The 13,492-nt window shown below is 44.1% G+C and overlaps 1 protein-coding gene across 1 annotated transcript in view; it reads right to left on the bottom strand.

Moving 5' to 3' along the window:
- Positions 1-13,492, bottom strand: part of TMCO1 (transmembrane and coiled-coil domains 1) — a 26,124-nt gene that overhangs the window by 3,565 nt on the left and 9,067 nt on the right. Inside the window, exons 4-6 of the mRNA XM_006017721.3 lie at positions 11,242-11,288; positions 10,488-10,555; positions 5,828-5,972 (exon numbers count right to left, since the gene is read on the bottom strand). Of these exons, the coding sequence (XP_006017783.1) occupies positions 5,828-5,972; positions 10,488-10,555; positions 11,242-11,288 (260 nt within the window). The remainder of the gene's footprint in view (positions 1-5,827; positions 5,973-10,487; positions 10,556-11,241; positions 11,289-13,492) is intronic.

Genomic DNA, 13,492 nt, shown 5'->3' with positions numbered 1-13,492 from the left:
CCCCTATCCCCACCCCCACCCCCATCCATACCATGGCTCAGCCCCATGTATTCCAGCTGCTCAGGTAACTCTGACTGTTGGGAGGAGGGATGAGCCTTTTCAGAAGTCTGTCAGGTAGGAACTTGATAGATTCTGACTTTTTCTGCTGAGAAATGAAACTCATGGGGAATCCCCCGCCACACCACCACAGCTACTAACTCAACTCTGCGTACCAAAATTAGGAGTCGCTTTGAGACAAAGACTCTTCAAAGAAAAGTTCAGCCCAGAAACAAATGAATATGTTATAAGCAGGGGTCCTGGTTTTCTCCAATTTTAAAAAATCCCCAATTTCAGTTTTAAAAAAAAAAGTAACCCCAAATCCACATTTTTCCATAATTAAACTGAAACACCACTACATGTGTCTATATATTAGTGGTGTTTCATTTTAATCACGGAAAAACGTGGATTTAGGGTTACTTTTATTTAACCGAAAATTGGGGATTTTTTTTTTTAAATCAGAGAAAACCAGGACCTTTGGTTATAAGCAACAAGAAAAGGAAGTGGGTGGAACGAGAGGGGAAAGGGTGAAAGGGAACATCATCAGTTTTATACCACCTGTTAATGACAAGCACTTTTAATGCAATACAAGTAAACTACTGTGTATTTTAACTAACAGTCAACACGCTGAGGACCCCTTAAGCAGACCAACAGCCCCTGAATCGTATCCTTTGGTGGGGCAACAGCTGGACAAGGGGCACATTTAGAAGTGTTATGTCACCTTAGAAGCAAGGTATCTGGACAGAGACAATAATGATATTTAGCTGAGAGAAGCTCCCTCTTGTGGTTTGCTTCTCACCAAGCTCCCTGCACAAGAGATTGACAAGCCCCTGCTTTATTAAAAGAGATAACAGTAGGGGGTGCTACAGATTCACAATCAGAATACATTGACAGTTACCTGGGATCCTGGGGTTGAAGCATCAAAGGCATGACAGGTCAAGAGCCAAGTTTTTTAGCCAAGTAGTAGTGTCCTGACTCTTGTCAACATCAGCACTGACCCCATATGTCCTAGCTCTGATTCCCAATTAGAGGATGCTGCAGGGTGGCGTGTAATGTTAGTACTGCTAGGTGTGCAAACACGATTCACAAGACAAACTGGGAGATTTCAAACAGAATCCATAGTGTCAGAAACATTCTGACCTGTTGTCATCTTTCCAAATTCTTTGCAACAGAAAAATTGCTCTATTATTTTTCCATTGTCAAAACATGGGTGAAAACTATGAGTTGGCATTTTCTGAGGTGGTTTTGCATCAAAAAGGTTGAGAACCACTGTTCTAGCTGCTCAGACACTTTGTTTGCTGGGAGTGGGGATGATGAGTGCTAACAGGCATTTAGGCAGGCAAACCTTAGCTTACTGAGTTGACAATTAGTTTACTCTAGCCAAGGTTTCTTCACTCCCAGTTTCCAGTCTTCTTTCCGTAACTGGAATGAACCTAACAGCATGCTAAATGCAAAATGGCTTTCACCAAACAACCTTGAGAACTAAGATGGTCCTGAACACTGATGTTGGAGCCAGGGATGCAGACTGCCTGATCAAATGGGTGTCCACAACACAGAACAGAGAAGCTTGGTCTGCAAGAAAGACTCCATGGGGAAGCACTCATGGCAGCAGCCGGGAACGATACTGCATGTTCATGCAATACAGCCACTGGCCTATCTATGTTTCTTTGAATTCTCTCCACTTCACAAGCATAGCCCAGAGAACAGATGCCATTTCTGCCTTCTACTTGAAACCCTGAAGAGGCTTCAGAGGAAGGAGGCAACAACTGGGCTCCCTACCCAATCATCAGGACAATGTGTGGGAAAGTTCACTCTCTCTCTCTCCTTTCCCTGTCTGCAAAGGTAATAATAGCTGGCTCCCTCTCCCATACAAAGCACTCTTGGAGTGAAAAGGCCTAATCTGCAGCTCAGGCTTGTGTGAAAAGGAAATTAAGAACTGGCAAACATCTGAGCAATAAAGGTTTATTAGTTTCCACACAAACAGTACAGGTGAAGGCTCTTAGTGCTTGGGTAAGGGATGAGGGAAGTAGAGGATGTAAACCTGACATTCCTCATCACACTGATTTCAGCAGCAGACTTTCCCAGCAGACAGAGCAGCTCAAGGACCATTAAAAGGCCTCTCCCAGCAGGACTCCTCTCTCCAAACAGGAAGGCAGAAGGAACTACGGACAGGATTTACGTGCCAAAGGGAGATGGGAACAGCGCAAAGGAAGTTACTCATGGCAAGTTGGATACTTCAGGAGATGTTGGCCCCAGGTCACAGACAACAAGGATTCCAGCCAGTGCTTGAAGTGTTTATCACCATCCACGTGCCTGAAGACTATTATCCTACAGACTTCAGTGAAGAATTCTTATGCTGTTACTCACCCTCCCCACCACGAACTAATGTCTGTTTGAATTAGCAACACTTGATCAGCCCACTCCACAAAAACAGTGTTTCTGTTAAACCCAGCAGAGTTCAAACTCTAGCATTCTTCGCCACATATCCCCCACAAGAACCTGGGAGATACTGTACTTCTTCCCAATCAGTCAATTCCAGGGACCCCACATCTTTGGAAGGTCCCTATCAAGGCCACTGCTACTCTGGACATTCAAGGATCCTTCTACCCTGGTCTCCCCAATTTTCTTCCTTTCAGGGTGCAGTCACAACTTCAGCTGAGAAGCTCCTTAACAGAGAAGTCACTCACCAGATTCTCTACTTGTTGCCTGGTCCTCTCCTTGAGCAGTGCTGCTCTTCTCACCTGCTGCACAGAAGTGGCACCAGAAACCCTCCCTACCCCACCCCTTCTCCATTCCTCTGGGATAGCAAGGGTCTTCAAGACCTGACCCTGCCAGTATTTTCTTTAATGTACATAATGAGTCTTCTTGGGTTATGAAACTCATCTCTAACACCAAGATCCTGAGCATGAAAACATACCCATGGTACCTTTGGTAACCATCTCTCTACTTCCTCCAATTCCCATGCCCCTCCCAGCCGTAGGTACTCCCAAGTACTGTAGTGATTTGAAGCTTCTTTTAATAGTGATAAAGCCAGAAGCAACCCTAGCAGATTAAAGTAGGCAGCTCCCAGAAGCCCACTATTAGGCATGAGGGCAGCCCCACCTTGCAGCTATCTCCAAACATCACTAATTGAAAAGGTGGCCTAGTTCAAAGCTAACAGTCTCCCCTAAAAGAAGAGGCAAGCTGCTTTGTCAGGGTCTCACACATTCTACTGCTTTTCCTAGCACAAACTAATGCCAAATCCCTAGCAAGCCCCTTCACCTTCAAGGCTTCATTTTCCCCTCTACAAGGTTGTGATAACAACACTTACACAGCTGTGCAATCTGTTTTGAGATGTACAAAGCAAATGAGCTCAACAATGTTATATACAGCTCAGCAATGTATGTTAGAATATAAAATGGAACAGGTACCTCTTAATGCAGTGCTGGGAACAGTATGCAAGTATGTCAGCTCTACAAAGATAGAAATAGGCTTAACAGAGTCTGCAACCTAAGAAGATACTGAGTTGAAACACCCTCTCTCCAAGGCAGTGTGGAAGCCATAGGCATTCCCATCAAGCTAGCAGGGATTCACCTTCTTTAGGAAAGACCCTTCCTGTAATTTTATACTGAAGGCTTGTTCAGGGCCAACCACCTCAATGCCTCTCATAAAAGCTTTTTTGTTCCTGGCCACTCATTTCATTCTTCTACTACTGTTTCAAATCAAGAAGCCAGAAATGCACAGGACTGAAGTTAACCGCAGGATTTTTCTTGGGGACAAAAAAAAAAAGCAGCTACCTTGGGATGTTTAGCAGCTAAAATCCCCAAATGACCCAATTACTGCAGAGCAGCCTTACAGTCAGCGCAGTTTAGTTTTGCTCTGATAGCTCACAGTCTCCAGGGGCTGCAAGCAAATAATACATGGATTTCAAAACAGAAAGGCACAGATCCACAGTGTAACAGTTTGATGGCAAAGAGAGTTCCCCCACTGTACTGTGCTATCTGCTAAACCAGGAGGTGGCAACCCGCAGCATGCACGCCAGCTCATGGCATGCCAAGGCATTTTGCTTGGCACACATTCCTTGGGGAAGAGGCCGAGGCTGCACTGCTACAAGGACTGGGCTCCTTGTGGCTCCCCAGGTGCCCACGCCTGGCAAGCCAACATCTTACAAGTTAAGGTTGAAGCATTTTCCACTCCTACTTCTCCAGGCCCCAAAACATTGCCAACACCTGTGCTAGACCATCAGTGCAGGAAACAGCCTAAAAGCCTCCCAGCGGATGAAAGAGAAACTACAAAAGAACCTAAACAAGCCACTCAATCTTTTCAGCACAGTGCTTGCTGCCCCAGTTCGGGGCTGGGAAAAAAAACACTGGATGAGAACTGCAATGGCTGGCAGCATGTAACAAGAGTCTGTGGAGGTACTGGCTTTAGCCAACCTGTTTGCTTTGCTTCTCTGGGTAGGACTGGATGCACATCGGATCCAATGCAGGTTCTTGCTATGGAAAGAATGGCAAGAACCAGATTCATTAACAGGAGTTTCAAGGATAAAGGAACTTTCCTTCTATTATTAAGCCACATCACCAAGGCCATTCTGACCCCTCTGTCAGAAGCTGGCACAAGTCATTTCCTTTGTTGACCTGCTTAAGGCTAAGTCCCTTGGCACTTCCACAGGAAAAGCAAGAGATCTGCAGGTCAAGGAAAAATAAGCAGCAAGCATTCAGGAAGTGAATCAAAGCAAGAGGAAAGATAAATATAGAGAAGCAGACAGTTTATTTGCAGCTAAGTGCATCAATATCAACCCAACCCCTATCATCTATTAACCTCTCCTCATTCCCAAGAGGAAATCTGACAAGCAGAATATATTTCCAAAAGCATTTTGAGCCCCACCAGTCTTTGCCAACACTTCATACTTACAGTCACACCTCACAGCTCTTTGTCAGTTTAACTGCTTTTTCACCCATAGTCCTGCCTCAGTGCCTCACAGCTGTTGAAATGCTGGCATCAGCAGCTTAGGCAGCACAGGGTTTTCCAAACCACAAAGAAACGCTTCCCATTTTCAAAACTGATGTTTCTCCTTGTGCCTGAAGGGGTTGCAAGGGCTTGTGGAGGATTCACAGTCCAGGATGGTGCCCTACTGACATTGTCTAGCATGACTTTTCCCATCAGCCACCATCCTCGCACATTGGCTCCATCCATCTCCAACTGGGAACAGACTATACTCTAATGGGAAAGGCATGTTTTCAGCTCACCAAAGAGGGTAATGCCAGAACAAGGCACTTCAAGCAAAATGCAGGTTTGACCCAAGACTGTTCATTTTTAGCTGTATTTTGGATGCAGATTGGCCTTTTAGGGCACTCAGACATCTTACAGTAAATGTAAAATGGAAGTATTTTTCCTTCCTGACATTACTGCAGAGGTATGTTTTAATAAGTCCTTTTCCTTTCCAGGCCTGGAAGTCAGTGAAGTCTGCACCCTGTCTGCTGCTGAAGGCAGATCCTGACAATCTGCAAAGGTCCTAGGACAGAAGCGATACTATGGCTTAAGCAATTTTCTCTGGCTCGGTTCAAGTGTCCCGAAGTGCTCCTCATGGGGTGAGATAAGACTTCATATGATATTATCCTTCCCTGAACCACATTTTCTTGTTAGGTAAAGTCTACAGCAACTGGAGGCTAATATGAAAACTCTCAAACAACTCAAGGTCAAAGACACAATAAGCACTAATCTGATCAGTAGTCGCTTGCTACTTCTTACTAGGTGATAGAAAAAAGCTTTACCCATTCCTCACTCACAGGAAGCAGTGCAGCACACTCACCTGCCGGATAGACATAGTGCAGAGTATATAAAGGAAGATGAAGGAGCAATCAGTGTAATCCTCCCCCAGCAGGTTGCGGTGGGACAAACCCTGAATGTAGGAGAGAGGGATAAAGGGGAGTTTTGCAACCACTCGTCCATCAAATCTGAAAGAGAACAGAGGACTTGATTTGAGATGGCAATCACATATCCCAGTCTAGGGAAGGGCTTCACACTGGAACACCAGAATGAGTACCTTAAATGGAAAAGGTTACCAAGACAAAACCCACCACCATATACACCAAGCCAAAAAGACTAACAGACAGGACTAATGCATGCACAATGTCCACAGGGTTCGCATTACAGCAGCCAGCCAATCAGCCATCTGATGGACAAGGCAGGCCTGTCAGAAGTTGCTTTAGAATGACAAAGAAATAGTGCCTCCTGGAGGTAGATTTATAAGTGACTGGACTGCAGCTCAACCAGCCAAGGCTTTGCAAATCATAGATTAATTTAGCAATCAAAACCCTCAGGTATCGACTTCTGCTATTAAAACCCAAATCAAGCAGATTTGTCTCCAGAAAGATGCTAGTATTTAACTCAACAGCTGGACAACTACCATCCAACTGTAGTGCAGTTACTGTAAATTGATGAACTTTTGCATCTTGAAAATGGAGGCACAGCCAAAAGCAAACCAAAAAACAACTTTCTACTTTTACCAGAGTTGTTATGTGTGCCAGTTACCAAAAGGGATATGTGAGAGTGTCTTGGAGAGAGCCTACAGAAGCAGGGGAAACAGTATATTCCTAGATGCCTCTGAAACTCCATTCTTTGGAAAGTTTTCAATTCCACATTCCAAAAAGCTAGGCAAAGTTTAATGTGGATAGACTGCCAAGAATCTGTTGCTGTACACCTCTCCCAAATCAGACAACCCAGCCTACCTCAGGTGGAAACATGTGCATCATACTTCATCAGCATGTGCTAAATTTGAAGTTATTTTCTCCTGGTGCACTGATTTTCTAACAGGTGTTTTTGGTTTCAAGAGCTCCTAAATGAGCACTCTTTTCTGTGGAGATGCATTCACACAGCTATGGCCTTAACACATGCCAATTTTGCTTACATCCTACAAGCGGTTTGGCAGAAGGACTAGGAAAGGATGTTTATCTCCTGGTAATGGCCCCTAGTGTTTTAGAATTATGTGTTATTGCCACTGTGAGAATGAAGTGCATCTCAGAGGTGGTATGCTGAGGTTCTTACTCTCTTCAAGCAGATAACCTAAGTTTTAAAAGCTATAATGAGAACATTATCAGCTAGTGGTGAAAAGTGCAAAGCTGGGGGGATTCAGAATTGGCTAGAATGAGATGCTAGTAGCAGGAGAGCATCAAAGAGCACAGCAAACTTCTTCAACACACATCCCATCTGTCAGGATCTCCGGTCTATATGCAACTGTAGATCTCCTTACTCCTAGTCAACAACCTGCAAAGAGATTATTCTGTATGACTGTCCACTCAGCTGCTGCTCTTCAATGTGATATTTAACCCAACTCTTAGCATTTAATCCAACATTCCTGATACTCATCCCTCCCATCCCTGGACTGTTACATATCCCATGTTCAATAGCAAAGAGTAGCTAGTTACCATAGTAAGTACAGCTTTCTGAATACACTGCCTGCTGAGCTTTCTGGAGGAGTCGAATACTTGGCCATGGAATTTCTTATATGCATTAATTATCACATAGGGAACCAGCCCAGCCTACGTAGCACATGTCTGAAGGTATAAATACCATGCTCTGTTCAAGTGAACCCCTATCACTATCGTCCATAAAGCTGTAAGATAGCTAAAGCTGTAAAGCTGAGCTCCTGGTCTCAAGCAGGGGGGAGAAAGGTGGAGTAGTGAGGCAGGGGTGACATTTCCAAGTGCAAATTACTGTTTTTTTCTGCTTTCTGCTGCTTTATCCAGAACACCTATGAAGAAGGCTAAGTAACAGTGACCTCTCTCATGACTTGGAGTCCTCCTAGATAAAATGACTTAACAATGCTCTCCGCAAACCAGCATGTTATGTCAGTTTGTGCCTTTGTGTTTAAACTAGTCATTTTAAGGGAAGGTGTTTCTTTTAAAATTTGATGGCAGAGAAATCTGAAGCCATCTTCCTACAGATGTACAAGCAGAAAAAAACCCCCAACAGAATCTGCAGGGGCAGACTGCACCCTTTTATGTCAGTGGATGATAGGCTTGATTCTGTCCCTGAATCCGCAACAAGGCTGAAATTGCCCTACAACCAACTCACAACAAAGGACTGTCCTTGGCAGAACTTTTCTAGATGCTGGAATTTATGCCTAGACTTTAGCATACACACAACTGGGCTACATTTCACCTGCAGCAGGACACTAGGAGAGGGAAAAATTGAAGATTTCCTCTCATTTGTACCACAGTACCCATAATATGACAGGCATTATCAACTTTGGGATGAGTTCTTGCCCTGAAGTTACATCCCTCTCTTCCCAAAAGTATAGTGTCTCCTAAAGCTTTGCATAGGCATCTGGGCTGACTTGCAGCTTAGGAAATGCCATGGCCAGGTAAGGAGAGTGGATTTATGGATCACATCATAAAGGGTGTTGAGCAAAGGGCATTATTAGAAGCACAAAAGATGACAGTAGCAGAAGCCACTACAACCAATAAGGAGTTGTAGCTGGCAGCATGGTGATATGGGGGAGGTGATAAGACACAAGCAAACAAGCAGAGAGGGACAGAATGATTAATAATCAATTAATGTACTACAAGCCAACCCCCTGACTGGTAGCATTAGCACTATGGATGGGAATCAACCAGTGTTGTCTTCCCTGGGGTGATGGAAGGGGAAAACAGTAGTTTTGTAGTCCCACCAAGAAAAATGTACAGTTAGCTCTAGCATTGAGCTATTAAAAATAAGAATGTACAAAGCAAATAATCTGACACTATCTAGACGTATGAAAAAGTCTGAACACTAACCAGCCTACATCAACTCCTTTTTAAGAGAGTTTTAAATTAACTTACATTCCCATAGTCAATGCGTAGAGGGGGCACATGCCCCCCCTGAAATTGGCCCTCACTGGCCGGAGAGTGGGGAGCACTGGCCAGTGGCCCCCTGAGAAGCTCTGGTGGCACTTCTGGGGTCGGTGATTGGCCGCTGGGGGAGGCCCTCCACCCCAGGTCATCGATCAATGGCTGGGGGAGCTCCCCCACCTCCAGTCAGTGATTGGCCACTGGGGGAGCCCTAGAGTCAGGAGGCACCAATCGCCCATGTACATTCCTACAGTACTTTTTTTCAGTGTGGTTCTTTGAACATCCCTCAAGTTACACTCCTCACTGTGAGAGCCCAAGGGTCAGCACTGGCACAGAAAATGAAGTACCATTTACTGCAGGTAAGAGAAGAGAGAAGCAGGAAGATGTGTGTAATGGGTTCAAGCACAGCTTAAGTCAGGGCCTTAGGATTCTGTCACCAAGTTGCTATGTGACCTTGGACAAGTCATTTAAGATGCATCTCTTCTCTCCCACAGCTTCACTTAAAATGGGGATGACTCAAGGCCCTGTACATCTCACAAACTAGAACCAAATTTCACAAGAAGGTTCCTTGTGTCTGTACCACTCTGGTGGATATCCAATAGTTCTTCAGACCAGTTAGAAATTGAGGTTCTACTAAAGTAACTAAGAGAATGAATAATGGAATTAGCACAATGGCAATGGCATTATTAAATTAGCCCCACGTTTTAATTACTTTGCTTCAGATAGAACTGTGGGAACAATGGCTTCTGCATCGAAGAGGTTGTTCGTAAGTAAGGTGGATGTTTGGGTGCCCAAGAAGGAACAAAAGCCAGCTTGGGGATGCAGCATAAGCTTATTCCCTGGGTGTTTTTTTTTACTGATGACTTCTTTAATTATCTATTGCCCTCTATTCTTTAGGCTCCAGATTTAGCAGTCAACTGATCTATTTGCATCTCAAAGCTAGTGTTTCGGGCTGTTTGCAGCCTCTGGAATACTATTCACGTTTCAAGACTGAGCTCACATTCAAGGCTCTTCTGCAACCATGAGGGCTGGAACTATTTTTTTCCTTAAATAAATTCTGATTCCAGGTCATTTTTTCCAATATGGGACTATCTGGATCCAGGGAAACTGCCCATATCTAAGGGGTGCTAAAACATTTGGATTGAACAGCACATTGATGCTCAGAAATAAGAAAACAATAGAGTTGGGCAATTATTGCAATCAAGTACTACACAGGTCTCACCCAGTTTAGCTTGCAGCAGGATAGGATTAAAATGAAGCAGCATTTCATCCCTCCTGCAGGTCTTCAATTATTTTCCTTCAAAATCTTGAAATGATAAAGCCCATCTTGTATCCCCATAGAAAGCCGTAAAGCAACTGGTACAATACTTCCTGGGCACCTCAGCCACCCTGCAGAGAAGCTGATATGGCCCCAAGGTGACCGTAGTCCATCTGATGTCTGCTGGGCCACTCTGAACTAGTGAAATTCATCCTGCTCATGTTTTCTAGAGCAACAAGCATACTAAAATTGCTGGCAAATGTGGCCTGGAGAGAAGCATTACATGCAAAGCTCTATCTTGGAGCTAGGCAGAAATAAGAAGAAAAGGATAACATGTTCACTTTAAAGGCTTTTTTTTAAAGACCCTAAGAGTTGATACTTACATGGAGTTGAACATTCCCATCAGGGCAGTAAAGCAAAAGCCAATTGCAAACATGGACTTCATTCGAACCTGCAACCAGAAAGGTCAAAGCTATCCATTACCAACAGTTTACAGAGGGAGAAATAAGATTAGACATTTTTAAAAAAGGGAGAAGTCCCACAGTTAGGGAACACGGGCTTAATTTCTCAAGAAAAGGTTTAGTGCAGCATCCTCAGGATCTGAAGAAAAAGCAATCCTTCATCTCAGCCTTTCAGTGTATCTGTGAGGAGATCAGACAAAACTTCTCTGAGAAGTAAAGGCATCTCCTAAGATTGTGAGCAGTCATTAGAGACATCTAGTTGCAAAAAGCTACCATTTAGGGCTTACGGGGAAAAAGGAAGAACTCAAATTACCCTGTTAACCAAGAGGTGATCAAACCTATGGTAAGCAGGAGGTTGCATAGCCAGCACTGTAGTAAAAAATAATAAAACCTGGGGCTTACCTGAAAAGTTGGGTGAACAAAGGGAAGTCATGAATACCAATTCTATTCTGGAATCACCATGAAGAAGTAGAGGTGGGAAGCAGTGAATGCATCAGGCTTAGTGGGGTAATTAGTGCAGAATTCTATGGGCCATGCAAAAGCCCACAGTTGTTAGAGGTACAACCTATACAGACATGCAATTATGAACAGTAGCCATCTGTACTCCATTGGATGGCAATTAATCATCCTACAGCTCTTGGAATTGGGAACTGCCCTTAATTCACAGTTTTCTTACCATAGACAAGTCCCTATTGTTGTTTTTCAGTTTTTCTTCTTGCCTCTCTGAAAAGTAATGAAGAACAGAGGTTACTGTAGGCCGCGCCAATCCAAAAACCAGAGAGGTTTCACTTCCAAGAAAGCTCAGGTTTCCTGCTCTTTAAGCCAACAGCAGCTCCAAGACAGTCTAGTCTGCCTCTGTATGCAGACATTACAGACTGATGAACAATTGGCTTCGGGCAATCAGAGCAACATGCAGCAGAGCAGGCAATAAAAAAAAAAATCATGGGAAGGCTAGAGTCAAACCTTGAGCCCTTCTGAAGGCAATGTGCAGAATTTCAAGACTGCCGATTCAGACAAAAGGTCCCACAATATATGAACATAACTATAAATATTACCTCTGTATTGCATATCTCACGGAGTGTCAACCTAATTAGATTATTTACGGGAACAGTCCCAACCACAGATGTACTATGTTAACAAGGATTTTATCATGGAGGTGTTAACAGCAACTTCAAATTTTAAATTACTCCGAGAGCTGCTCTTACATACGATTAAAATCCTACTGTTCGTGCTTAATGAATTGGACTCCAGACACATCTCAAGAACTCCTCACAGAAGAACTACATTCTCTCTCACCATTTCTAGCATCTGACAAAGCAGCTTGTTGCCCACAGAAGCTCATGTCTCTCTGATCTACTCAGTCTGTAAGGTGCCATCAGCTCTACCTTCCACCTAAATTTTCTCTGGAATATTTAAGTAAAACATGCACTATTAACATGTTACAGAAAACATTTTGGAATTTTCTTCTTTTTTTTTTTTTGAAACACTGTTTAACCTTCCAGGAAAGATCCAAGCTCCAAGCTTTGGAATCTGATAATGCAACAAAAATGGGCCACATCAAAATTTTAGAGGAGTTACTTGCTACCCTTGTTCAGAAGAGCTGCCTTAAGTTACGCCAAGATTACCCAATGGAACAATGATGTTTTGTCATATCTACTTCTGATGCCACATCCCCTTACCAGCTTTGCTCCACTCAGATATACCACAAAGATCTAGAAGAGCAGTCTAGGCAAGCAGGGAATATGGAGCTTTAATATGCATGGGAAGACCAAGAAAAGTTGAAGGGGCAAGAAAGAAGAGACCCTGGAGAAGATGGGCTGTGCAAGCACAGTGGGTATTTTTGCCCTAAAGCATCAGAACAAAAGACTTCTACAGCATGGCTCTTTTGTGGGGTAGCTACACCAAGGGAGTCTTTTAAGTGCTAAAGTTCTTAAATACAGGGGGCTGTAATGGAAAGTGTTAAGTAAAATAATAGCAACACCTATATTGAATGCTTATGAATAATGCTACAATTTTAGTACAATAATTATTAATGAATTTCACAGCAGAACTGTGGGCTAAATAGCAACTACAGAACAGTTACTAACTCATGTAGTTTTCAGTACACTGCCAAACCTCACAACTGAGCAATAACCTACAAGTTCATTTTCCTACAGAGGTGTGTTGTCTCACATAAGCTACAGTTTGAGAGTGTTACTGGACACATTTTTAGAGGAGAACACCTCTGGCTGAACTATACTCCTTATCAGGCAATACAATCTCCCACCTGAATGCACAATGTGGGGTAGGGTAAATTAAACTACATAAAATGATTTACTAAATTAGATACAATTTTACAAGATTTCAGTTTTTTCCAAGTGCAGTTTCTGAGATGTCCATAACTACCACAACAAAACCACAGTCTTGCCAATACTCCATCTTCATTTCTGGAGTATCACACTGTCACAGAGCACCTCGGTGCTCTGCTCCTAGAGGGGAGAAACTGCCAGGGAGAGAGAGCGAGCCCTGGCAGGGCAGGTCATAAGGAGCCCAGCTGAGTGTTGCCAGGGTAACGAGCCCAGCTGCGGGTTGCCGGGGCAACTAAGGAGAGACAGCTGCCTGTAGGAGGCAGGGCCTGGCCCTTATAAAGCCCAGGGCTGAGACCAGGCTGGCAGTTCCCTGCCAGCAACCGGAGAGGCAGGAGCTCCCTCGGCCGAGATATAGCAAGAGGCCTGACTTGCAAGTACAGCTCACTATAGCCCTGAGAGGATTGGGCACTATGGTTTAGCCAGGAGGCTCTAGTTTATGTTCAGGCTTGCATATTAGACTGGAGGCTTGGGTGAGGCTGTAGGGGTTGGAGGAGGCCTCATAGGGACCCCAGAGGTGTGGGGCCCCTGAGCGCAACCAGTGGGTTGCAGGCGGGGAACAGACCCCGGGTTGTATACGGG

Source organism: Alligator sinensis, unplaced genomic scaffold, assembly GCF_000455745.1.
Source record: "Alligator sinensis unplaced genomic scaffold, ASM45574v1 scaffold31_1, whole genome shotgun sequence".
In the NCBI taxonomy this organism is placed as follows: domain Eukaryota; kingdom Metazoa; phylum Chordata; order Crocodylia; family Alligatoridae; genus Alligator; species Alligator sinensis.
This window is presented reverse-complemented; position numbering and strand designations above follow the sequence as displayed.